This window comes from Lasioglossum baleicum, chromosome 5 (genome assembly GCF_051020765.1).
Source record: "Lasioglossum baleicum chromosome 5, iyLasBale1, whole genome shotgun sequence".
NCBI lineage: Eukaryota > Metazoa > Arthropoda > Insecta > Hymenoptera > Halictidae > Lasioglossum > Lasioglossum baleicum.
The window spans coordinates 16,896,183-16,922,944 of NC_134933.1; the positions used below are offsets into that span (position 1 = coordinate 16,896,183).

The 26,762-nt window shown below is 55.1% G+C and overlaps 2 protein-coding genes across 2 annotated transcripts in view; one reads left to right on the top strand and one right to left on the bottom strand.

The window, feature by feature from the left end:
- Positions 1-26,762, bottom strand: part of LOC143208622 (protein Wnt-6) — a 69,404-nt gene that overhangs the window by 37,813 nt on the left and 4,829 nt on the right. The gene's annotated exons all lie outside the window — the stretch shown is intronic.
- On the top strand, positions 13,420-25,740 carry Wnt10 (Wnt oncogene analog 10). Its single transcript, XM_076423169.1, has 4 exons — positions 13,420-15,778; positions 19,380-19,633; positions 23,641-23,924; positions 24,561-25,740. Exons 1-4 carry the CDS (start codon positions 15,672-15,674, stop codon positions 25,104-25,106), a joined length of 1,191 nt encoding a protein of 396 aa, XP_076279284.1. The 5' UTR covers positions 13,420-15,671; the 3' UTR covers positions 25,107-25,740.

Sequence of the window (26,762 nt, forward strand, 5' to 3'; positions counted from 1 at the left end):
ACGAGCGCAGCGTACAACCTTCAGTGTGCGGCCACCAGATATCGAAACTAATAATTATTCGATTCGCGTTTCATTCCTAATTACCGAAGGCCACCGTGTCGAACTGTTTCGAAAGAACCGGGGCACCGTGCGTCGTTAAATACAAAGCAGATACCGATCGGCAGCCAGTTTCTGCAGGCAATAAGCGTGCTCTCCTGCCGAGATGGAAACCGAACCGAACGATCTCGAATGGGCGTTTACAGCTCGGCGTTTCGCGATCGAACCGGGTAAACAAATGCATGAGTAAACGCGCTGTAGCAATTACACGGCACTTACGTACCGGCTCGCGTATGCAGCCAGCCTCGGGATACTCGAGTAGGTTTCTCCGTTCGCGTCTCGCTGATCCTCTTTTTCTCCCTCCCTCTGTCTCCCCCCTCCTGCCCCCCTCGCTCTCTCTCTGTATGTGTTTGTTTTCACCAGGCAACCCCAAACTTTTTATCGTCTCTCTCCTCGCAATGTGCACGCTCATATCCCTCGATTCTTTCCACTCCGTTTTCTTCGTTTAGCCTTCCCGTTCCCTCTCTCCCTCTCTCTCTCTCTCTGTCTCTCGTCTCTCCCTCCCCGTGGCTCCCTCGAGTTTCCACAATAGTAATTACGAGGCAGACCGATCGTAAATTTTACGTAGGCTAAACGCACGCACGGCCAACCGCGAACACCGCGCGACCACTTTCTATTTCCCATGGGGCCATGGGACCTCCTCTCTCGAGGCGCGCGGCTCGCGGCGCGCAACCAGTCGATACGGTCCGATCGCGGGGACCAACGGGGACCAGCGTGGAAGGGGACACCAGGCACGACCCGACTGACCCGTCCGGGTTAAACGAGTCCGCGTGCCCCGTGTTCGCCACTTGTCCCGGGCTCGTTCGCCTTGTTTCTCTTTCCGCGTTATCGTTGTTCCCCCCGAGGTGCTCTCTAGATTTCCTCTTATTCGTCGAACGTTACGTTCGATCGGGTACACGATCGAGAGCGATCACGACGTCTATCCGCGCTGTGTCTCCTTATACCCCACACGAACACGTTCTCACAGGTTTTGGCACGATGAATCATCGATAGGCTCGAGAACGATGTAGACGAGGTTCGCGACCAAAAAGAAGCCCGTGATCATGCTACGAGACGGGACGGGAGACGGAACAACGAGACGGATAGGAAAGGAAAGGCTAGGGGGCGGTTGTATTTCGTCGAAGAAACTACGCGACGTCGTCGTCGTGGTCGTGGTCGTGGTCCTGCTCGTGGTCGTCCATTCCACGAGATATCGACCGAAAGAGGGAAGCGATCGTGTCTTGTAAGCCGCGAGTTTATAGGCCACGGCCTAACAACGACCCGTTCCTTATGATGCGCTCGTGTTTCCCGCTCGATCCGTTTCGTTGTACCTCTCGAACGGCTGTTCGATTTATTGCACTTAGAGCTGCCCCCTCGCGTGGCAAATCAACCACCGCCATCGCCATCACCACCAACCACCCAACGATAATACCACCTCCATCGTCACGCGGAAGCGCGAGTATAAGAGGACTCGCGCATATCCGAGAATAGCGGAGAAACCACGAGGTTGGATCTCGCCGAGTCGAGGCGAGGTAGGCCTCCGAGATCCACTAAATGTTCGGGACGTGTCTCGAGCGCATCAAAAGCAGACCTGGCCGCAGGCCGGCGTTATAATTTCAGGCGGTTTCAGGGAGGTCCGATGCCGGAGGGCCAACCGAGACCAGTTCAATGAAGTCATCAGCTAGTCGAGGCCGGGGTGCTCTGTTATTATACCGTGGTACCGCGGCACCATCCTCGCTCCTTTCTTCCACGCAGCCGGTCCTCCCCGAACATATAGCCGACTCTCGCGTCCGCGGATTTTTCGCTTCTCGGCTCGTTGTTCCACGCCGATTCGAACGAATTATCGACTCGGAGAACATTGACGTTAGAACGTCTTCGCTTTCGTTAATTTCGTGCGCGGAACTTGGAAAACCGGCGATAACGGGAACCGATAACGACCCGTTCGCTGGAACGAATACGTCGACCGAGAACTATGCGGAAGTAACGATTAGAGGACCGTAAAACGATTGAAACCCGAGGGATACTCGAGTAAATAGAGGCAGGTTTCACGACAGGTTGGATAGCAACGTTGAAAGGGAGATAAGCTTCGAAGGGTACGCATACTTCAACACGAACAGTGTACGTATACGTATACGCACAGCTAATCTCGAGACTGGCAATAAGGCCGCCGAGGGTTTCTTTTACAATCGGCCCGGGGGCCAATTAGATCCAAAGTTCTTAATCCGTTTATCAGTCGAGCCACGGTGCACGAGCCTCTTTCATCGGAACGGATAAAAGAGCTTTCGAGTTCGGCCGGAGGAACGCCGAATCCGATCGTAACGAATGCCCCGTCCTCCGTGTATGTGTGTGTGTCTGTCTCACTCTCTCTCCCTCTGTGTGTGTGTGTGTGTGTGCACTCGAGAATGCATTATGTATTAATCGAGTTTGCCGTCTTCCAGGGGGAGTCCGTAGCCCGACCAGACGATTCGTGAAAATTCGAACGCTTCGAAGCCGAGAGACGGCGACTGGTCGTGTTGTAAATTGCGCGGGACTGTTCTTTATCGCGTGCGAGTGGAAACGAAGAAAAAGGAAGGATAGAGCGAGAGAGCGAGAGCGATAGAGAGGGAGAAAAGGGAGAAAGAGGGGAGGAGAGCCAGCAAGATTTCTCACTCGTGGGTAAAGACGGGTCCGGCTGTTGATAGAGGGTCCAGAGGAGGGCCACGGCCCACGGGGGCCTCCGGCATGGCATTCGTGTGGATATTAGAGCGATTGTCGTGCCTGATTCGGTACGGTCTTGAAATAAGGCCCCCGCGGGCTGACAGCGGCGAACGCTCCTCGTACAAAACCGGCTAACGGTGCCCACCCTCCGATTCTTCTGCACGAGATGCCCCACTGTCGACTTCTCTCCGACGCCTTCTAGAGTACCCTAATCTTCCTCTCGAGTTAGTCGAGCCACTCCCGGCTTCTTTTCCTCGTTCGCGTTCGTTCCTTCCAGCTATTTCGCGACCGCAGCCCCGTGCGTCCTCCGCGAGAATTTCCTCCCCGAGAAACATTCCCGTTTGTTCGCTCGATTCGCGACGATTCTCATCGGCGAGGGCCCCGTCGATCGTTCGCCACGGAAAAAAGGGGGGAAGGCGAGAAGAGCGAAAGAGGCAGCTCCTTCCGCGATTCAAAGTCCTGCCCCGGAGGTCCGACCGTTGCTTCCTCTCTGTCTCTCCCTGTCCGTGGTCCATATCATCTTCCGAAGCCGACGGTACTGGTCGGCATCGTGTGAAGTCCAACCGAGCCATTATATCCCCCTTGGCCGCCTTCGTGGTGTATATACCCATCGAGGCATCTTCGGTCACTGCGAGAAGGAAGAGGAGGGACGAGGTGGGTACGAGAGACACACCGGTGCGCGGTGCGGTGCGGAACGGCCCGTAGGGTGAGACGGAGAGGAGGCGAGGAGAAGCAATCCTTCTCTCTCCCCCTCTCTCTCTCTCTTTCTCTTTTTCCCTTTCACCCTCGTTCCCCTTCTTCACCCCCTTTTCCCTCGAACGCGCGGTCGGGGAACGGAAAAGAGATACGAGCAACGACGGGCCCGGAGGAGTGGCGGAGAAACGGAGGAGAACGGAGATAGAACAGCGAAGGAGAGAAGAAGGAGCACCGGGGGAAGAGAACAAGAGCAAGGAAGCGCGAGGTGAAAGATGCGAGAAGGAAAGTGCGTGCTGGATCGCGGAGCCGAGAGGTGTCGGGGCCCGCATTAAGGGGGCGGAACGCCTCGAAGGGGCCCCGAATTATGACGTCACGGACCGCACACGTCGCAATAAGGCGAGCCGAACACGAAAATGAATTGTTCGCCGTAGTACCGCGGCACGGGGACCGAGCGGCCACGCTGCCCCGTAGCCTGTAGCCCGTCCGACCAAGCACTTCTCGGCCCGGGCTATCTCTATCCTTGAAATCGCGAGCGATAAAACGAACGTCGACTGTTGCGGAAGCCCGCCCGGACCGGGTCTGTTTCGTCGGGGAAGGAAATGCGGACGAAACGAGCGAGACCGCGAACGATCGCACCCGGATTCTCGGTCTCACGGCGGACATTAACGAAGCGAAACGTGTGCTCAGCGGGTCGTGCCATTCTAGCGGACAGAAGAATCATTCGGTTGATTATAAGATAATGCTGGCTGGGCCGATGGAAAAAAAAACGTGGTAAAAGAGTGACCGAGTCACGAGAGAAACGAACGAACGGTGTGGAGGGGAACTGCGAGAGAGAGGTTCCGAAGAAGGAGAAGGAAGAGGAGTGACAGGGAGAAAGCTCCACCTTTCGAAACGATCGCTAGATTCACGGAGGAAGCCGCAACGCGTGTGAAACAGGAGATCAACGACGTAGGAGGAGGAGAAGGATGAAGAGCAGGAGGCGGAGGCGATGGAGAGGAGGGGACGGGAGCAGCCAGAACGGTGAAATAGAAACCGAGTAAAATAGAAAGGATCCAGTGGGGATTGCCTTCATTCATGAAATCTTTTATCTCGATGGATTTCTACGGAAATTGGTTCCCACAGGACCGAAGACAATGAGAAACATCTTTTACGACTGCGTCGTAACCATAGGTGGCCAGCTCATTGTGGGCTTTAAAAGTTGCATTACACGCCGCGTCCGAGCTCGCGCGAAAACAGCCTCGTCATAGGTGCCCGATTCCCTTTCGTCTCCTTTGTTTTTCTTCGTATCTATGATTCGGCTGTTTTGCGACCCCTAGGCACCCGAGCAGGAAAGTGAGTTGTACCGCATTCCTCCGTGATCCTCCGAGAGCAGAGGGCCACAGAACAGCCTGTGCTCTCCATAGAAGCACGTCCGTTTCGCGCCGATTAACCAACGTCCCGAGACCGCCATCAGCCATCTTCGACGAGTTCCGAACACCGCGGTATCGCGTTGATACGCATACGCGATTAATAGAAGCCCGGAGGAGCGCGAAAGCGCAAGAGCGCAGTTGCAATGGAGCGATTGCACGCCACCCGTAGAGGCGGTAGCGTGGGAACGGTCAAGCATCGTGGCCGGGACGAATCGCAGATTGGACCGATCCTGCGGATCCGGCCGATGCTCGCTGAAATAGAAACAACCCCGGAATTATAATCTTGGAAATTGCGGAAGCAACGCGCGCTCGAGGTTCGGTTATTGTTGCGACCTTCGCCTCGCAGAGTCTTCTTTATTGGTCGACACTGTCAAACCGTAATGCTGGCGAGTTTATAGCGGTAATCCGTATAAGAACCGTCGTCTCACTCCTTAATAATATCGATCGTCTTTCATCGACTTACAAGGTATCGCGCATTAAATTCTCCCGTGGCGGCGCGGCGCACCACGGTCACGTGGAACAGCGATAAATATAGTTACGAGCTAATAACGCTCATTAATTATGTACACAAATTCGTAATATACGAATCCGCCACCCGTATAAGCGTAACGAAGTCGACTTGGGCGGTGGTGGAAATATCGGCGGGACGGAGCGAGACCGTATGACGCACGAGGGAAAGAGACGACGAGAGAAAGAGAAAGAGAGCGAGATTACCGGCTACCCGCACAAATGAGTATTTATGATCGCGCCACGGCTCTATATTATGCCTCATTTTGCCGGAGGATCGATTAGCTCTAATCGAGATGTACAAACAAAACGTTAATAAACGGTGCTCGTTCCTCGTCCCTGCCGACTTCTTTCGCGAAAGCCCGCGCCACCGAGGCACACACACACATACACACAACGACTAACGCAACTGAGAAAGACAGAAAGAAAGCTAGAAAGAAACGAACCGGCCGGCCCTCGGGATCGAGCGAGTCCTGGCTCGTTCTGGCTGCCTCGCTCACCTGCTCGCTTACCTCCACCCGTAGGTATTCCGCGTGTGTATGCGAGCTCGCGCAAGCACGTGACACGTGTTTCTCGCACGTGCTGCACGCACGTGTACGTGTACGTGAGCAAGAACGCGCCTCGCGATTAAGTATCGATTAGTCTCCTCGGACGCCGACGATCGAACTACCAGACGAACTGATGGTACCAGGACGAACCGGTGTCGTCCAGCCGCCGAAAGGCCACCCCGCGACCGGTTCCCGTGTAATAATGCTGCAACATTGCCGGAGGATCTATGCTACATTCGCGACGGAACGAGATCTATAATTTTCTACAGTTGCCACCTCGGGAATTGGCAGGTTCTACATCTTGATTTGTCCGTTTTTATAAAAGGTAACTTTTTTAGGCTCTAGTGTTGGGGACCGATCGCAGACTGCGTCATCCTCTGAACGATGATATTTATATCACTATGTGGATGATTGAGTGTGAGCACATTTTAGTTAATTGACGCGTTGTCAACGACCTCTTATCGAGCGTCCTTAAAAATTTTAGAAGTTTCAACTTACGACCGCGGGAAAATAGGAATAGGCCAATTTGACATAAATGAGAACAGGTGATAAATATAATTCACCAACGTCGTTATTTCTTGTTCGAAGAGTGCTCCGAGACGCGGCGATCCGGTGGTGATGGAAGGTCGCAATAGCACGGTCTGACGCGTTCCGATAGTTTGAATAACGGATTAAGTGGTAATAGAGATCTGTCCGCGATCTCGTATAGCGAGCGGAACGCCCGACCTACCGCGCGCCACTCGGAACGTCCTCTCGATCTTTTCGTGGCACTGGCTACGATCCGATCGAAGGAATCCACTGTCCGATCGCATCGAGCGATGCTCTCGGATAATAGAGCCGCATCATCGTATTTAATAATCGTACAATGGCTGACGGGGCCCGATAAGATCGCGATCGTTTCGGTAGACGGGTGAAGCCTCGATAAGGCGCACGGCCATAATAACGCAATTAACACTTCTTTGTTCGATCAATTTCCATCCGCTTGTCTGTTCAAGCGAACGCCTCGCCGGACGATCGCGAAACGAAAGGGGTTCTCTCTCTCTTTCTCTTTCCTTCGTTTCTTGCACAGAAATCGCCGGTGTCTCGTACACTCTCGATGGGGATCGTCGCGGATCTGTTAAAAAAGACTCTTTCGTTCATCGAACAAAATACCAAAACGTTCCTATTATATTTTAATTAATATATATCTCTTCTTAATTTCCGGACACCCTGAAACTCTCGACGCACCGTCTCGGGGCTTAGCCCCTCCGGTTGATTACGATCGTTTACGACCGATAAATCACTCGGCGTCCCTCCCTCTCCACCACCCCCCCCCTCCGTTTTTTTCTGTTTATTCGCAAAACGTCACGATAGCCCTAATCGTTGAAACCGGTAGTAAAACGATCGTTACTAGTCGCGACAAAGAAACCGCCACCTCCGAGAACAAACGAGCCAATAAACTCGTTTTATCGGCCCCTCTCCTTCCTTCCGTTTTGCCCGAGACGTTCCCTTCGAGAGACCTCGCGAACCCTTCCTCTCCTCGCGTATTTAACATACCGACTAAACGCGGACAACACTACCGATACCGTGGAACAAGGATCGAGAAGACTCGTTCGAGGGTCCGTGGTAGGCGAGAACGGCAACAAGAACGCGTTTCCCCGATTCGACGGTCCTAGCGTGGGTGTCAAGATCCTAATCTGTCGCGGTCGCGAGTAGAACAACAACGATTAGGCTCTCGTCCGGTTGGTCTCCCAGCGCTGTTATTCGTTCTCGCTCTGTCGTCCTCTTACTCCCAGAATCGGTCCCACAAGTTTTTAACTTGCATTCCTCCGATCAAAGTTGGCACAAGCGCGACAAAAATATATGGAGAAGGTGGCTCCACGTCTCAAATTGTCCTAAACAATTCTTGTTTTAACTCCAACACCAAAACATTTTTTGACTTAGAATATTTCATTGTACAGGGTGTATAAAAAGTAATGGTCATCCGTTCTCGGGATGAATCTACACCTCTGGATCGGTAGATATTTGTTACAGAAACTTTCCGCAAAATTGTTTATAACAAAGAAAATGGTTGGTAATTGGTAAAATTGTTGGTAACGCCAGACAGTGGCGTCTCTCGAGATTTTAACGATGATCAATTGGAAAATTACACGTCCGATAGAAAACGCGCTGAGCCAAAAGTAAAAGAAGAAACGGAGTTGGCTGGGAAGAGGGAAGAGGGAAGTGGCAAGAGAGAGAAACGGTCCGATCCATAAGATCGAGTCCGAAGCCTATACATATGCATAGCCAGATAGCCGGATCTGCAGGGAGTGTGAGATCCGACAGGTTCGGAGGTGGCAATGAGCTTGGGTCCCGCCTGCCGCCACACCCACGCGCATATATCTTATTTTCCCTCTTTATTTATTCGAATTGCCGTTGGTCGAGGGCCACTCTTCGTATCCCCATGGCTCCTTTGGCATAATAGGCGAGCATGGTGGCCCATCGTCTCCTCGGCCTTCCTTATATCTCTCGGGCTGCTCCTTATTTTCAGCTACGCCATTCCCGCGTCCCCTCCGGGAACTCCACGGGACTGCGGATTTTTTTCATCCTTCGTTTCAGTGTCTCCCTCTCCTCTTCTCTCCGTCCTACTATAGCTATTCTCACTCCCTCTGATCCTCCTCCCCTCTTCTCCTCGGCAATGCTAGGAACGGTATATGCACGAATCGATAATGACGCGCGTCATGCCGAAAACGAAACGCGCTCGTATCTGGTTGTTTGATTATCGTCGAAGCGGATCCATTCGTGCACAGGTTGCTGCGCGAATAACACGGTCAAGGCAGCGGCGCGGCGAACAATGGAACAACTCGGAAGCGAAATCTCGATTGGATCCTCTTATCCTCTTAAGTTGTTACAGCGGATCGACGGCGGATCAGCGTCAGCGGTCTCATCGGTATCGAAACAGCGAGCGCGTCCATTGTGCGCGAAGAGGAAGCGAACCTATACGAGCATCTTTCCGCCGAGAAGGTCGGAAAAACGCAGCTCATCTCCGACGTTTTCCGTATTTTCCTCGTTGTCCGACCGGGAGTAAGACCTTCTTTGAAGTGTCAGGACATTTCACAGATGCGTGCGCCCGGCTACGCACGAGGGCGCACCGAACAAACGAGTTTCCTTGCTGTTTTCGAGCGAGATACGTAGCAGCAGCCCGGCACCGGCACCGGCGAATAGGAAACAGCCGGAACCTCGTCTATGATCCTCGAAAGCAGATTATCCGGGAGCTACTTTTAGCCGGCAAATCGATCATGCCCGAGCGCACTCTAACAAGTGGCTTTTAACAGAAAACGATGCCCGATCATCCGCGCTCGGTGTATCTCGCTCGTCGATCGTGCGATCGAGCGTTACAATTTTGTAACGGATATCTTTTGGACCGCCGCTGCTCGTCCAGCAAATGGCTGGCGGCATCGAGACGGAGAGAGACAGGATCCTTTCTTCTGAGCGGTTCTGGACGATCCTCTCCGCGCGTTCGTTCGGCACGCATCGTTTCCAAAGAAAGAACGCGTCCCGATCGACAACCGTTTAACGACGCGTCTACTTCACTGTGCTCGTCCCCTCCTCCCTCGATGAATCGACGCTTCCCTTTTGCGCGTTGTGTCGGAGACGATAATAACGTCTTGGTTCGACGCGACAATAGCGTACCAACGGGGCGGCGCGGGACGGTGAGCTCGAAATTACGGTTACCGAGGCTCCGAGAACAAGCAGACACGAGAAAAGAGATGCCCTGGGAGAGAGGAGCGTCTATCGCGTTTCGGTCTGTGTAATCTCGTCGAGGAATTCAGAGCGGACGTTTTAGGTAAGCGAGCCAATTCCAGTGGACGCGAGCATCCGGCGCGGAATAACACAGGGAATGCGGGTCAAACGAGGAGTCGCGAGCAAACGGAATCGTCGGGAGAATTCTCTCGTTGGGAACACCTCTTCGATTCCTTTCCGGTAGGTTCCCCCGGTGTGTATCGGGGGCTATCCCTTTCATCGGTCGCGTCTCGTCTATACACGCTCGTACCGAAATAATCGCGAAGAACAAGGCACGAGGTCCGCCGAAAGGATGGGGGCGTGACGGCGGCGACGTTGCGCGCACATTTCTCTCTCCTCTTTCCTCCCCTTTCTTCGGCCCAGAAGAAGGACCAGCGTGGGTGTTGCGTTCACTTGACGCACCGTTCCATGAGACATAATGCCGAACGACGGCCCGAGCGAATTCGTCGGGAGCGACGCGCGATCGTCAAAGCGGCACAATGTGTTGGCCCCCGGAGCCTGTGTTCAGAGAGCTTCAGAGAGCCCGATAGGAAGTGGGACGTACCCGCGCGCGTTCCTTTTCTTCCACCCTGTATTTTACCAAATATTGCTTCCATAAGTGTATCGCGTTACCCTCGCGGTCCCTCGAGAGCGTTCCCTCACCGTTCCGTCGAATCATTGTGTCGCGATCAGCAGAGGGAGGCATTCTTTTGCACCCAAGAAAAATAGCTGGTTAATTATATCAGAGTTATTGTGGTGCGGCCCAGGGGCAGGGTGGAGCGCAACCCTCGAGGAGCTTTAAACGCGCCCAGCCAGCAGGAATGCATATTATTAAAACATTCCGGACAAGTTCTCTGTCGGCCGGAGTATCCCGCGGAGCTCGCCGTAGCTCCCAGCCGCGGCTCCCGACGTTTCCATGGCGAATCGTTCGCATTACTAGGATCATCCTCTCTCTCACTCTTCCTCTCCCCCTTGCTCCCTCATCCCTTTCCTTTCTCCCGCGCCGATATTTTTATCAAAGATGCTCCCTTCTCGATAATCGTTGCCGGCCACGCTCTCCTTTCGTGCGGCGGCAGCACAAAGGAGGGAGACGGCGCGATCAACGTTTAGCGGCCGATCGTTGCTCGACAGCGGTGCTTTTTCCGCGTTTAGGAATCTCTCGTTAACTGGACGACGTCTCAATTAAAGTCGAGAGTCCCGCGAAAACGAGTCGTGACACGGGACGACCGAGGAACGATCGATTGTCACGCTCGGAACGTGCTCCCCTCGATCTCGTGGATCGCGGTCGAGACGGGGTAGAGAAGACCACGACCGATCGCGTTCCGAGGTGACGAGGAGCAAGACGTGTAAGCGAGGTGAGGGCCGGTGAGGGAACCGGCGCGAAAACATGGGAACAAGGGTGGAAGGGAAGAAAGGAAACAAGGGAAGAAGGCGCGATAACTGACACTCTCACCGGCGAGGTAAGATAATTCGTTTATCGGGATTTCCGTGCCTTCGTAGGGGCAACGCGCCTTTGTGCGGGTGTTTGCGCCCGCGTCGCCGCACCGGGGAAACGGCAGTTTTCGCGCGGACTCGCGCGACCGATTATGTGCGCGTCGAACTGAAATCGAGAATCGACTATCCGTGACTGAGGGAAAATCGAATTTTCCTGGCGGCGGAAACGGGGGCCGGAGGAGAGCGGGCTCGCTTCAACCCCTGTTCGAATACCGGCCAATTAGGCTTCCGAGCAGGAGTGCACCGGGACGCATTGCACGGCGATAGGATGATCGAGTGGTTCGATGGTATCGGTGCTCGCGTGCCAAGATCATGGTCGGGACACTCGATAGCCCGATAAGTAATGCACCCAGATAGGATGACGGAGGGTACACGGTGAACTCGTCGAAAGAAGATAGAGGGAGAACGATTCAGGGAGGCGAAGAGGAGAACAACGGATCAGAGGGTATCGGAGAGACGGAGAACCAGGAGGGACTCCTCTGGAAGCACGGACGATCTTATCGCGGCGAGGTACCTGGCCCGGGCAATGAGCGTCCGCTACCAAACGAATGGAAGGAACGTAGTCGCTGGTTTCCTCTCGCGCGCAGCAACAAAAAGAGCCCGTGGCCCGCGTGCCTCGACAAATACTTTTCAACGGTATCGCCTCGACTACGAAATTCGTTTGCGAGCCAACCCTTCTCCCCTTCGAAAGACAGAGAGAGAGAGGAAGGGAGAGAGAGAGAGCTCGGCGTGGCGCGAGCTCGTTTGTTCGCTCGAGGACTCTAATTAGCCGCGGCTAATAATTCGCCCATTCGCCGATCTATCGACTCGGGTGGACGAACGGATGGACGAATGGAAGAACGAAACAGCGATCTTCGATATCGCTCCCACCATTCGGCTATCGGTCGATCGCCGAGCGACGCGTTTCCGTTGATCGGCACACGAACTTTAATTAGACGGAGGTAAATTGTAAGCCGTACCGGTATTAAACGAGTGCCCCGTTTCGATCCAATCCGATCCGATCCACCGCGGCGCGACGCTACGCAACGATCGCAGCGAAGCCGCATCTCTCCGATGCGGAGCTCGCTTTGTATCAGGGCGGCGTTTGATCTTCGACCACGTGCCACGGTGGGGTTGAATAGAGGCTGAGTTATGCGAACGGGGTTGTTGCGACTAATTGCCAGCTCAGCGACCACGTCACCGGGACCCGCGCTTCCACTGATCCGACCGAACCGAAGGAACGATAACAGAAAAGGGACGAAATCCTGGACAGGAGAGAGAGAGAGAGGGGTGAGACAGCCGCTCTGTGTTCTAGATCCAAGGGGAGCCGAAATATATATCTCTCCCCGTCGAGGACTCGGGGTGGTTTGGGGATGCCGAGAAGTTTCTGCGACGAACGATGCTCGTTCGCGATGCGTCCAACGACTAAAGAAACGCCGGAACTCGAGCTCGATCCGTCGGAATCTGCGCGCCTGTGCAGAATTCGACGGAAACAAGCAAAGAACGGCAGACGCGGTGGGGTCGAGTGGGCGGAAAGCCAGAGTTAGGGAACGAGATAAACCTCAATTATGCCGATTGAGCATCCTCCGCGGGATACCGGGTAGGGGAAGTTTGCTCCTCCTACTTTTCCTGCCACGTGATCACGCGGGCAGCCTTCCTTCCGTCCTTCCTTCTTTCCTTCCGTACTTTCTATCATTCTTTCTTTCTTCCCTTTTCTTTCTTTCTTCCTTCCTTTCTTTCCTTATTCCTTTCTTTCTTTCTTCCTTCCTTCCGTTCTTCCGCCCTTCCACTGATTGTCGCTGACCCAACGGAGGAAACGGTATACAAAGAAGTCGACTAATCGCATCCATCAATATAATCGTTCCGTAACAGACACGCGCGGCGAAGTCGATCGATATAGATTTCGACAATGAAAATTCCAAGGCGGAGAGGGGGATGGACAACAAGGTGCAAAACAATCGGAGCATCGACGCGAAATACCTGTTGGTTCGCGAAGAGGCGTTTTCAGGCAGTCCTTCGAGAAACCGAGGGAGAGAGACGAAGAGTGAGATGAACCGATAGAGATAGAAAAAAGAGAGAGAGAGAGCGAGAGAGTCGCGAGGATAGGAAAAGAGAGGAGGGGGTAGAGATGAAGAGAGACGGTAGAAGAGCGCGAATTGGAGGGAAAAGGAGGGTCGGAAGTGGGAGGAAAGAGAGGGAGATGCAGAAGCAGCCTACAGACTCTCTCTCTCTTCGAGCATCCACGTCTCCTCGTCTCTCGTTTGGTCTCTCTCCGTCGGTCTTTCGGTCTCTCCTTGTTCTCCGTCTCGGTCTGAGTCTCCGTCTCCCAGGCTCTCGCGTCTTTCCGTCTCCGTCTGTGGTTTCACTTGCGATCGTCCATCCTCGTCCGTCGGTTTGAATCTCAGGGTGGTGGCCGACGGTAGTGGTGGTCGTGTCCGGATGGTGGTGGTTATGGTGGGGGGGTAGTTGGTTTCTTCGTGCCTACCGCTCCCTATCTCTCCTTTCTCTCCCTATGGGAGGGCGAGGAGGGCCCCCGTAGCCGCGCACTGCGCACCGAGTTCATCATAGACAGACCGATCTCCCTGACAGCTCCTCGTCGGGCTTGAACGGAGGTGGAATCATCAGATTCTGTCCATCTCTTCCTCGGCTCGCAGTAGCGTGTCGGAATAACGAACGCGGAAACACGAGGACAACGGAAGTGATAGCGCGCGCGGCCCTCTGTCCCTCTGTGGTCTCTTTCTCGCGATCGAGTCTCGCGATCGTTTGTTTATCCGTCCCGGCGCGTCTCGTCTCGGCTCGTCTCTTCTCCCTCTTTTCGATCTCGTTTCACACCCTCGGCCACTCTTTTCCCCCAACTTTCCTCCCCGTTCCTCGACTTTCTCGGTCGTCCGTCCGTTCTCTGTCGCGAACTCGCGCGTCCATCCCGACGCCCCTTCCTCTCAATCGGTCCGTTGACTTCCAACCCCTATGGTGGTTGATTCTGCGACCTTGTTCGATCGCGTTTGACTCGGTACTGTGACGAGTCACCGGTCAGGTCCGATCGGTGCTATGAACGCGAAACGCGACCACGGCCAGTTTGCTATTCGACTGTTTGCACGAACGAAACGATAGCTGCGGTGGTGCGCGCGCGAGGGGGAAACGGAGCGAGAGAGAGAGAAAGAGCGAGTGAGAGCGAGATAGAGATAGAGAAAGAAAGATAGAGAGAGAGAAGGAGAGAAAGAGAGAGAGAGATCACCGGTGGAAGAGGAACACGAACCGTAAGAGGGGGATGAGTGCGTGGGAGGAGTAAGAGATCCCGGAGGGCGACTTTTCTTTTATTTGAGCTTGACACTTCGTCGTGAACGCGCGCACACACCGGAAGTACACAGAGCCGTGTGACGATCTTCTTTTTCTTGGAACGGTTTGCGCGCACCTCGTCCGCGCGCTACAAACTTCGAGCTTCGAGCTTCGAGGTTCGAGCTTCTCGATTGAGCACTAGCGAGCCGAGGAGCGGAAGAGCCGAGAATCGGAGGAGCGAAGGAACGGAGGAAACGCGGGACTCCACCGGCCACCGACCACCAAGCACAGAGCACCGAGCACCGACCACCGACTGGTCTCCGCGCTGTCAAGGGTGCAAGGAAGGCGATCAGAATGTCGCGATACCTGGGAACGAGCACGGCGTACGAGGGTGCCGCGTCCTGCGATTCCATGGTTGGCCGAGGATAAACAGGACCCCTCGTTAACCTAAACGAATCGTTTCTTCCCACCGACAGATCCGGAAGTGTGTCTTTCGATTCGCGGGATGTCGCGGAGTGACCACGGAACCCGTCGATCGCGGGCTATCATGCAGCCGCGCGACGATGTTTGATTCCGCGACGACCACAGTGTCCAGTGCCAGTACGCGCGAGAACGGGTTCGCGAGAGTCGACCACAGTATTTTTATCTCCAAAGACGAGGACGGCGGGCGAGACCAAATAAATCTAGGACACCGAAGACGGACGACGGACCGCGGACGTCGAATCCGCGGACCGATCCACAAACGATCGCAAATCTGTTGCGAGCAGAGAAGAGACGCGAAGGAACGAAGCACGTAACGAAACGAAAGGATAGAAGGAAAATCGTAGGAAGGGCGGTCGGTCGACGAACCGTTCGATCGTCATCGAGGATATTGTGTCCCGGGGTAGTTTTCGGAGCGACCCCTCGAAGCGGCGAAACTGGAAGCTCTCGAATCGTGTACGGAACGTCAAAGCAGAAGCGCCGGTGCCCGGGGCGAGGAGGAGTCCTCGACGCGTGCCAGGCTGCTGATCACAGGCACCGCGCCGGAGACGAGAGACGAGAGACGAAGCGTAGGAGAGGGATTCGAAAAAAAACCGTACAGAAACACAGAGAGCAAGAAAGAGAGACGCGCGGCACCGTCTCTCGAGCGAGGGGTCCTTCCGTTCGGGTGCTAGGGGTGTGCAGCCCTGGACGAGGGGTCGCACTCGACTCTTTTAAAGTGGGCAAACCGCGCAAAGAATAAGCGAGACGTCCTCGGGGCGATGACAGGATGCCTCCTTCTCGATCAAGACGTGTCTACGAAGGACCACCGTCTAGGATCGCGACTAGAATCGGACCCACCATCGCCCTGTTGCTCATCCTTCTCGAGAATCGTCGGTGAGTACCATACTTCTTGACCCCCTGCCTGGTCCATAGCGATTATCGACACCGGTACAATCATCGGAAACCGTAGAAGACCGCTCTGATAATCTTATCTGCTCCGAAATGTTATTGTTAACTCCGAAGTTGAGCAGGATCGGTCTCGTCGGACCGAATCGTTTGCCTCCGGTGGTCAATACATATCTCTCGTGTCGCGTCGCTCGGCGGCCTGTTGAGTTTCAATCGCGCTCGAAGTATTTATTTACGCATCGCGGTGTCTCTCGATCGAGTCGAATTACCGGTCCATCGCGACATTCCCTCGCGGTTCGATTTCGTTTCTGCTGCCGGGAAACCATTACCGGCGTTTTGCACGCCCGTCGTCGAAACGGCCCGTGAAAGACGATGATCAGGCCGGAATGGCACCAAAGCGGGAACGACGATAGAGACGACTTCCAGGTTGAATAGAGTTACGGTCGCAAACTGTCGGGTCCAATTACGCCGAGAAAAATTTACGGTCGCGGCGGCAACGCAAGCAACCCACCTTCGCTTCTGCTGTACTCGGCTCTCCTCTTTTTCTCTCTCTCTCCGTTCCACTCTTTCCGTTTGTTGCGGAAAGAATCTGTCAATAGAGAGGGCGCGTGAAGGCGGCGGTCGCAACGACGGCTCCGAGTAGAGCACAATGACGGAGTGCAAATAGGTCCTTTCAGTCGGCTCCGTGGCACGAACAACGAACGATCCCGCTGCGATCTTCATTATGCCTCCCCGATCTCGCTCCGTTCCTCTGTGTCGAGCGCCCTCCACGCTCTAATCGAATCTTTCTTTCGGTATAGAGTCGTCCGGAGTCGGCCGGTGTCGGTTCGTCTCGCGTGAACGATCTTCTTTGACGCGATCGCGAAAATCATCCGTTTCCCTCGCTCGAGCCGCGAGACAAATCCTTCCGGTTTGAAAATCCTTCGAATTCGTACGAATCGTGGACAAACGATCGCGAGGCGAGCCTTTGACACGGCTCCGTGGAGGTGTTCGCGCCGCTCCTCGTAAATAATTATGAACAGCATTCGGGAACAAGGCAGTGCGCACACCGACAAGTTGCATGCGGCTCGTTTATGCTCGCGCAGACACGGGCACGCGCGTGAGCAAGTGCAAGAGCAATAGCGCGAGCAAGTGCGAGCGGAATCGTATCGAATTGCTGCATCGTATAATTCCCGCGATGGTAACGATGGGTAAACCAGTTTATCGATACGAGCGACACGAGCGCTTAGCACCCCGACGCGAGTCCGACTTCGCTTTAGATTCCGAATCCGATTCCAACTCCGATTCCGATTAATCGAGCAGACTCGTCTTCGTTTTCGATGTCGTCGATTCGACGCGCCGTCCCCGAATCCCGGGAAGGAGAGTCACGGCGGGTACAGCCGCCGCTGCTTCTTCCCGTGCAAATAAAAGCTGCGAAGCGGCTTCGATATCTACCGGAGGAATTCTCGCGGGTCAGTCGTAACGAGTTCTCTCTCCGCGGGTATACCTCCATTAAACGCGAAATTCCGTTCCGTGGTTCTTTATCTTTCTCTTTCGGTACGCGAAAGAGATGCGTTCGTGCGTGCAAGTGTGCGGCCGCTCGCGCGCGCGCGCGCGCGTGTAATTCGCTTTCTCGTTCTCGTGTCTGTTCGCGAGCGAGCAGGTTAAATGAAACACGTGCATCCGTTTCGCCATCTTGGATTCCTCGACGACCCCTTGGATCATTGCAAAAATGCAGGACGCGCGGCTCGCGTCTCCGACCCATTGATTTGCTCGACGATTTCCCACGATTTTGGCCTCTCGAGCCGAGAAGGATCCGAGGACGCGAACGATCCGCGGTCAATCTCCTTCTTCTTGCCTTTACGGTTTCCGGGATCCGCGGAGGGATCTATGATCGAAGAAATACCTGACGTAGTCGCGTCGGACGCAACGAAACGAGAGAAAGAGCGAAAGAGTAACGGTGCAACCAGCCGAGGTAAAAGAGAAAAGGTAGCGCGCAGGAATCCATCGACGCCGTCAGACTTCCACAGGTACGCGACCTCGTCTTCGGTAATTTGTTTCGGTGAGTCGAGATCATTAATCTGCTTTCGGTAGATCATCAATAGCGCGAAAGATAGCAACGGTGCAGCGGTGTATCGGTTAATGGGAGCCCTCAATAACCTTTGCGACCCTAAAATGTTGGTCCTCCTCCGCCGTCCTTTCCCACACTACGCAGAAACCGAGCTGCCAAGACCTCGCCAGCCCGTCCCCTCGTTTCCCCGTATCCTCCGGATACGCTCCTCTGCTTTCCTCTTCGTTTTGTCTCCCCGAAAATCCCCCCGCGTCTCCGTCTCTATCTCTCTATCCTCTCGTTTCTCTCTTTTGCTCGTTCACGCGGGTGCCATACACAACTTTTACTTTAGGAGAAGCTCGTCGGCTAATTTGTACCCGCAGATAACCACCGTCCCGCCGGGAATCTCGCATCCGTCCGTGACATCCTTCGGAGCCCCGAAGGACCCCCGGGATCCTCCGGAGAAAAAATTGACCGTTCTCGAACCGCGGCGGCAAATAAACGAATCTCTCGCGACGCGACACCGGGACCCATCTACTTCCGTGCCGCGCTGCAAGGGGCAACCATAATGGTATGGGGGGTAACGAACGGGGGGCACGCTCGTGCAAACGCGCACCTATATTTTTCGGCGCGCCTTCTCGACTCTGCTTTTATCTGAAAATTAATTAACACCCGGTACTTTGTAATGTACGGCCATTAGACGGAAACTGTCGCTTAAGATAGCGCTTTAAGAGCTCTTCTTCCGAGAGGCAAACGGTGTTATCGCGACGATGCGAAAGGGCAGACGAGGAGGGATTGGAAAAGGGTAAGGGACGACCGATACCGAGTACGGGTGAACGCGAACGAACGAGCAGAAGGAGGAGATGGAGGAGAAGGAGGACGAACCGAGCAGATATTCGAGCGGCTCTTTGAAAGTTATCGCGCGTCACCTTTCGACCCCGGTCTCGTAAAGTCGCTGAAAGAAAAGCAGACGCGTGCAAGATGCACGCGCGCTTTCAGCCACCGGGCTACCCTCCAGCCGTTTATCAAGTATTTCCTCTTGCCGGCGCGTACGTTCGGGTCTTTCGGCTCCACTCGGGACGGACGCAAAACTTTCGCGGTTCGGGTTTGCGAAAACGTGGAAGGCAGCCGTGGCCGAAGGGCTACTTAAGGGCACGGTGTTTCTTTAATCGGCGATGAATCCGAAAGCATCCGTGTTCGCGATCGGGAATTCGATAACCGTGGTCCACGCGGCGTTTGAGGCACGGTGAGGCGAGGTGAGGCAAAAGAGGAGCACGACAGCGCGGCGGTTTGGCAGAGGGGCGAGGAACGAGGAGCAGAGGAATCGGAAGGAGATCGCAGACAGCGCGCGAGTACGAGGAATGTCTCCGGCTGGATTCCCTGAAAGCAGAATCATTCAAAGCGATCGAACGCGCGTGCGCTTCGTGGGAAAAACCGGGACCTGGGCGGCTCCGGTGTACCGGGGCGCTCGGGGCCGAAATCGAGCGATGCGAACAGTCGAAAGAACGAACGGTTCAGCGCGGCGAGAACGTTAATTGGTGAATTTCGTTTGATTTGCAGCGCGACCTGTTTAATGAGCAACTCCGTGGACGATTGGGTGAGCGGGAATGCCGTGGTCTGCAACGGTATTCCTGGCCTGACAAAGGAGCAACGCGAGCTATGCCACAGAAATCCGGACGTGACGGTGGCCGCCATCAAAGGGCTGCAGATGGCTATATCCGAGTGCCAACACCAGTTCACGTGGCACAGGTGGAACTGCTCGTCCCTGACGCCCAGCAGCAGGACACAGCAGAGCAGCGTTCTTCTGCAGAGAGGTAAGATCTCGCGCGGCGCGACCGAAAAAAATGTTAAATCGACGCAAACATAGGTAGAACGGTGTCGTCGCTGGTTCGGTGCCCCCTCGAGAGGACACGAGCGCACGAGGAAAGGTGAAATCTTTTACGACGTCGTTGACGACCACGAAACGGCGTAGGCGAGAGACCGTGTGCTTCCTTAAATCAGAATACACGGTGTGTGTGCGCGCCTCCTTGGTCGCGGTCACCTCCGAGAACCTGTCCCCAAACTCTTAGGAGAACGAGAGAATGAGAGAACGAGAGAGAGAGAGAGGGAGAAAGGGAGAAAGACAACGGGGCCCCGGTGAGACGAGAAGAGATCGTGCCCCCCTCGACTGTTCTATTCCAGTGTGACATATAAATTCGTCGTGGCGCGTACGTGCGCCGAAAGAGGAAACATATATCGTGTCGGACGAGTGCGCTAGAGCGCGACATCGAGCGCACCTGACTTGAAAGCTTAAGTTCGTCCGTCGTCTGCAGCCACGATCTCGGTGCCCGCCACGTCGGTCTCTCCTCGTTATCTGTCTCCGTGGATCGGTACACCTTCTTTTTTGCCGACTGGCCAACCCGAGGTGTCGATTCCACGAGACTCTTTCTCCCGGTTCGCGTCGACCGACGAATTCTCATCGAGGTGCATCGAGGAGAGGAGAGGAGAAGAATTGTTGTTGCTGGTGTTGCTCGATTTATCGATTATCCAGGAGAGATTGGTTGCTGAAGAATCGGTGTGTCCCGGGTTCGCAGCGAAGTTAGAGGGCAGCAGCTTCCGAGAAACGGACCGTACTTTGCCATTACCAACGGTTCCACAGACAGCTTTTCAAGCTGACGACATCGGTGGCCAGGTCTCCGAGGGTCCCGTGGCCATTCGAGAAATCCACCGTGTCAAATTCGTGCCGGCTGCGTATCTCGAAAAGAACGCGCGCGCTCGCGCTCGTCGTTAAATCTTTCGGACACGATCCTCTCGGTCTCTCGTTGCTTCTTCTGGCGTTCCTCCTCGGCTGTTTCTTCGGCCGTTTCTTTCCGGCCGTGACCGGTCCGTAGTCCCTCTCAGCGTCGCTCTTTCGCCACGTATTCGTTAAACCTCGGCAAAACGGCTTAATGTATTATGAAATGTACACGAAACGGCTGGCCCCCTTTCCTCCTCGCGTGCCCGCTTCCAGGGGCCCACACAAGGCGAGACTGGCTGCGAGACACGATACGCTCGACATTCGCTTCCTCGCGTGGAAACGACGACAGGTTACATGCTCGCGAATACCGGCCGAAATTTGCGCGGAACAAATTCGGGATAGTATGGTCCGTTTCCAGTCCGTAGTCCAAACATCGCGCCCGAGAGGATGCGCGGTTTTCCGAAATCGTTCCCGGAGCGAGTCGGGGAGAGCCCCGAGATCGTAAACTGGTACGCTTATCGGATATCAGTACGGTAAAACCGTGTGTACACCGCGAGGGCCCCGGAGGACTAATTTGAAAACCAGTCACCGCAATGGTGAAAGAGAGCGTCGTCGAAGCTGCGAGACGGGAGGCGACCGAAAAGAAGGAGCACGCTCCCGAGAACACGTGAATGTAACCAAGGGACCTTGTACCCGGTTACGTCCGCTATCTATTGAGTTATCTAAGCAGTGATTTGGGCTTGACACGGGGTAGCAGGGCAAGGGCTGGCTGCGCGCCATCCGTCACCGCGTCCCTGCGTCAAGGGCCGGAGAGTAAAGAGGCATCGCGGCCCTCTGCGCACCTCGTGCGCTCGTCCTCCCGTCCTCTTCTTCTTTCTACCTCTCGGCTCTCCTCTCCACTGTCCAGGAGAAGAGACGTACAACTCCCCGTGGAGGATTTATTACGAGTCCCTCATGCTCCTCTTACCATCGGACAGTAGCAGCAGGAGCAGGAGTAGGAGCGAACAGCAGCGGTGGTTGCAGTGGCGACGGCAGTAGCAACGGCAGCTCCTCCGGTAGCTATCTGCATTATAAAACAGTTGCTGCCAATAGCCGTATAAAGCGTAAGCTTTCAGCTACCCCTCCCATCGTGTGTGTGAGCCCATATAAAGAGCTGTTTTCGTTCTCTCTTTCTCTCGCTCTCTCTCTCTCTCTCTCTCATCGTCTCGGAAGCCGGGCCAAAAGCAGTCGCCCGGAGAGGGTTTTATCATTCTCCGAAACGGAGCCACCGATATCGACGGCTCCTGAACACGGTCCCTTCACGATCGATCGTCTCTTCGTCGTCGACGTTTTTATCGGGCCTGGCGATCGCCTCGAAGTATCGGTTCGATTCCAGTCTTCGGAGAACCCGACGAGAACGCGAACGAACGAAGGTCTTTAACGTCGTCCGGGTTTCGTACGATCGACGAAGGGCGACGTAATCGAGCCTCGGCTGTCCGAGATCTCGCTCGGCGAAGCGGCTCGTCCTGTCGAACGTTGAACGTCGAACGTCGAACATCGCTCGGTTCATCCGCGGATCCGACGAGGCAGCGACGGATCTCTTCAGCTCCGACCAGGGGAATTATCCCGCGAAGCGAAAGGAGACGTTCGGAGGGACACCGAAACGTAGTTCGGTTGCGAGCGTCCTGGGGATATCGGCGATCGGCTACCGGGCCGTAGGCGAGCCTCGACGTGAATCGATAAAGACGAAATTAAACGAGGTTTCTTCGAGAATCGGGCCCCTGTCGCGAGTCGCGCTCGAAACACGGATCCGAAAGCGAGGACAATAAAGCCGGGGGAAGAGAGGGCTCGGGGTCTTCGGGGCGAACCAAGGGGGACAAGAGACGACGTAAGGACAGGCGCGCAGTGCCTCATAGGGTGTCAGGAACGAATACCACAAATCCTTTCGAATGCGCCTTTAGCGCGTCTCCCCGGTATCTCGCTCTCATGAATACTGCAAATACCGCCCGGTATTCGTGGATTGGAGTAGCTCCTTCTCTCGGGGGAGGGCCCCAAGGGGGGGCAGAGTAATGTGTGGGCATTGTCGAACAGTCGCGGAGAAAGAGACAGTTGGGTCCGCGGCACACCGAGCCCGCGGGCAGTCGTGTGTCGTATCGTTTGTAAGGTGACAGCCACCATTGCGGTTTGACGATCGGCCATTCGTCAACGCGACTCCAGCGACGCTTCGGAGACGAGAGACCTTGGATCCACCGAAGAAAAAGTGCGGCCGACGTCGCATTACGCACCGAAACGCTCTCCTACCAAGCCGTCCTCCTCTCGCTCGTCGATCCACGAACTTCCAAATTCTACGAGCCGCGAATCCCCTCTTCTCTTCCCTTTCTCCTCTTCTATCGCCGTTCGGATCGCCTCTACACGGTTTCGATTGTCGCGCGAACGAACCGGAAAAAAGGGACGGGGAAGAAGGGGTCGGGACTCGTTGGTCGAACGTCGACGGGGAAAAATCGCGATGCGACAGGTCGCGGACAGAGTTTGGTATTACGTGTTCGGGAACCCCACCGGGCGATCGCTTATACATGCAGTCAATGGATGCCGGCCGGCCGCCGCTGCTGATGGCCACGCTTTGTTTTGACGGACGGCTGAATAATCTACCGGTGAACTTCGTCTGATGGCTGTCTGTCGGCCGATCCGTCGAACGATCCGTCGTCGGACTCGCCCTTCGAATGCGAAGCTCCATCTACGGAAGCTCGGTGGCTCGGATGGCTACGGATGGCTCGGGGGCTCCACCGGTGTCCCGCTGTTTCCCCGCTGGTTCGCGTTTCCCCCGAGAGCTCTCGTCGTCCGGAGAAACGACGAATGCGATCTTCGCTGTCGCGTCGCGATCGTTTGCGCGTATTACTCTTCGGCGCGGCGTATCGTCTCTCCGCGCGGACCGCCACCGTCATCCTGGACGAGCGGCAATTTGCTAACCGGTCCGATCCGGTCCGGCCGTGTGTCTCGATCGCGCGTCTCTCATCCGCCGAAGCGAAACCCGACGAGACGGGACCAGACGAGACCAGACGGGACACGAGGCGAGCACAGTTGATTCAGAGTTTGATGCAGTAAAACGGTGATGACGTTTGGTTGCAGGTTACAGGGAGACCGCGTTCGCTTTCGCGATTTCAGCGGCCGGGGTGGCGCACAGCGTGGCTCGAGCGTGCAGCATGGGCGGGCTGCTCTCCTGCGGATGCGACCCGTCGAGCTACAAGGGTAAGCCGCCTGCCAAGGCCAGGGGCACCCAATGGAAGTGGGGCGGTTGCTCTCACAACCTCGACTACGGCATGGAGTTCTCGAGACAGTTCCTAGACACGCGCGAGAGGGCCGGGGACATACAGTCGACGGTCAATCTCCACAACAATCAAGCTGGCCGCTTGGTAAGCCAAGCTCCCGATCGATCTTCCCTTTCCCAGTTGCGCTCTTTCTTTCGTTCTCTTTCTCTCTTTCCCTCTCTTGCGCGATCTCTCTCTCTCTTATTGTCTTATTCTCTGGTGTTCCGGAAAACATTTCTTTCCGGCGATTCTTCGCCGTGTTTCAACGACGATCTCGCGGTCCGAACAAAACGAGACGGGAAAGGTCGAGAGAAACGAGACGGAACGTCCGAGGGGGCAGGGAAAGAGAGAACGAGCGAAAGAGGAGAAAAGGTGGCGAATAGGGGTGGAGAGGAGTAGGAGAACAGTCGGGCCGAGTCCGTTTCTCTCCCCCGTGCGCCTCTCCACGCTTGGTCTCGCCTCGACGTTATTAAGACGAAGCCCGGGGCTGGACCACCCAGCCGTAGACTCATTAACCGTTTGGTGCGCGACACCTCTTTGTCTAAAAGAAAATTGCCCCCTTTCTCTTCTTCCACTGTTCGCGGTGCGGCGCGGCGCGGCTCTAGTCCGCGCGAACGCCTCGCGCGTCGCACAGTTGGAACGCGAACCGCGCCAATTTTCGACGCGTTCCTCGCCGAGGCGACAATTTGATCACGCGAGAGAAAGAGAAATAGAGAGAACAATCGATCGATGGAATTTCAGGCGGTGGCGAGCAACATGCAGGTGCGCTGTAAGTGCCACGGTATGTCGGGTTCCTGCGAGCTCAAGACCTGCTGGAAGGTAGCGCCGGACTTCCGGGTGGTGGGCAAGACGCTGAAGGATCGTTTCCGGAATGCTGTGCTGGTCGCGCAGAGCAACTTGGGCAGCGTGACTCCGTTGACGAGAGTCAGGGGATCGAGGAGAAGAAGGCCCGACCGACAGAGACAGAGGAAGCACCGCGGCGGAGGAGGCGCCGGCGGAAACGGCCGCAAGAGGAGGCCGAGGGACCTCGCGAAGCAGCTGTTCTACTACCAAAAATCGCCAAACTTCTGCGAGAAGGACCCGACCGCGGACATACCGGGCACCGCGGGTCGCAAATGCAACAAGACCAGCTCCGGTGGGGACGGGTGCGGCAGCCTGTGCTGCGGCCGGGGCTACAACGTCGTCAGACAACGCCGCGTCGAGCTCTGTCGATGCAAGTTTCACTGGTGCTGCGTCGTCAAATGCCAAAACTGCACCGTCGAGGAGTGGATCACCGTTTGCAAGTGAACGAGCACCTGCGACCGCGCGGATGCGCGGATTCTATCGCTTCCATCGACGACCCGACGGACACCGTCATCCCGTCCCGTCGCGTCGCTAACAGACCCGAAATGAAGGAGTACGGGAAATCGGTGATAGGTGTCATGTGATCACGGACGATGCAACGATTCGATCGGATTGCGATCCGATTAGCACTTCGGTTCGTTATCTCGGAGACAGTCTTCTCCGAGTAATCGTGACCGTTTAATCGCCTAAGAGGACTAAATTAATCGCCGGACGCGACGTCAGCGAGAAGAAAGATTCGACGCGGTGACACCGCGGTCGAGTCGACACGTTGCACGCCGAGTACGAGTTCGTACGCTGGCGAGACGATACCGAACGTAATTCTTGTTAACCGCGCGAGTAATATAATTTAATCCGTAGACTAAGCGAACCTATAATTTATTTATAACGTTGCTCTATTTAATTAGCGAATAATTTGAATATTCACACACCAACTGTAACACCTCCGCCACAGTATTATTAGAAGAAACAGAGTGCGTGTGTCTCGAGATTGCGAATGGATGCGATCGATTGTATACAATTCAATAATGCGCGTACAATAAAGAGTTCCTTCGACCGACAAGTTTCTTCGTGCTGTTTTCTCTCTATCCTCTCGCGACGACTCGACCGGTCCAATTACCGGCCGATTCGTGATTCCCGATTGAAAACCGGCGCGGCGCGGCGCGGCGATCGCGATCACCCAGAAATCCTCAAGAATCACGACGCTAAATCTCGGGTAGATTTACAGAAGGCCGAAGCCATTCCGATACTTTTATTCGTTGCTCCGGTAGATTCGTACGACCTTCTTTTCCATCGATCGAACGATAAATTGTCTCCCGTTACAACCTTGGGAAAATCTGTGTCAATCCCTCTTACGTGCCGAATGGAACGAGCATTCCGATATCAGAACGAAACCGTGAGACGCGTGTTCCCGCCGTTGCGTGTCTCGTTGCGATTCGATTGGTCGCGCGAGCCGCGAGATTCCACGGAAGCTGTTTAGTCCGCGAACCCCGACACCCGATCCTTCGCGAGTTCGAGCTCGGCCCGACGAATCGAATCGACCCGCTTCAAATCCCTGGAACTCAACGACGGCAAATCAAGTTTTCCGGTCTATACGCGATGACTAGAATTCCGATTAGATTAGCTCCGAAATCGGACGAGGATTCTCATAATCGTATTTTACGCGGATCGGTGAGCGCCGCGACGTCGACCCCCGATAATCCGGAATATTGCCGAGACAGTTTTCAGTAGGTTCTCGATCGACGGAGGAAATCGCGGTAGGCGCGGAATTTTTCGTTTTCCGTTTTTCGTTTCGGCGAACGTGCGTGATTGCGCTCACCGCGGCCGATGAAAAATGAAAATCAAGGAAACGTGACGCAAGAAGACGCGTCCTCGCATTAAAACCGCGGCTCCCTTTGACAACTGCGCCAGCCAGGACGACCCTGAAGAAGCCGCGATAAAGCGCATTAATTTATCGCACGACCCTCGCGAGATCTTTTTCAAGGCGCATCGATCCGGCCAACGAGATTAGAACCGGGAGCACGACGCAACGCTTTTTACCGCTAAATGGGTATCTGCACCGCGACGACAATTACCTATGCCCGCGTACCCCTGCGCTTCTAC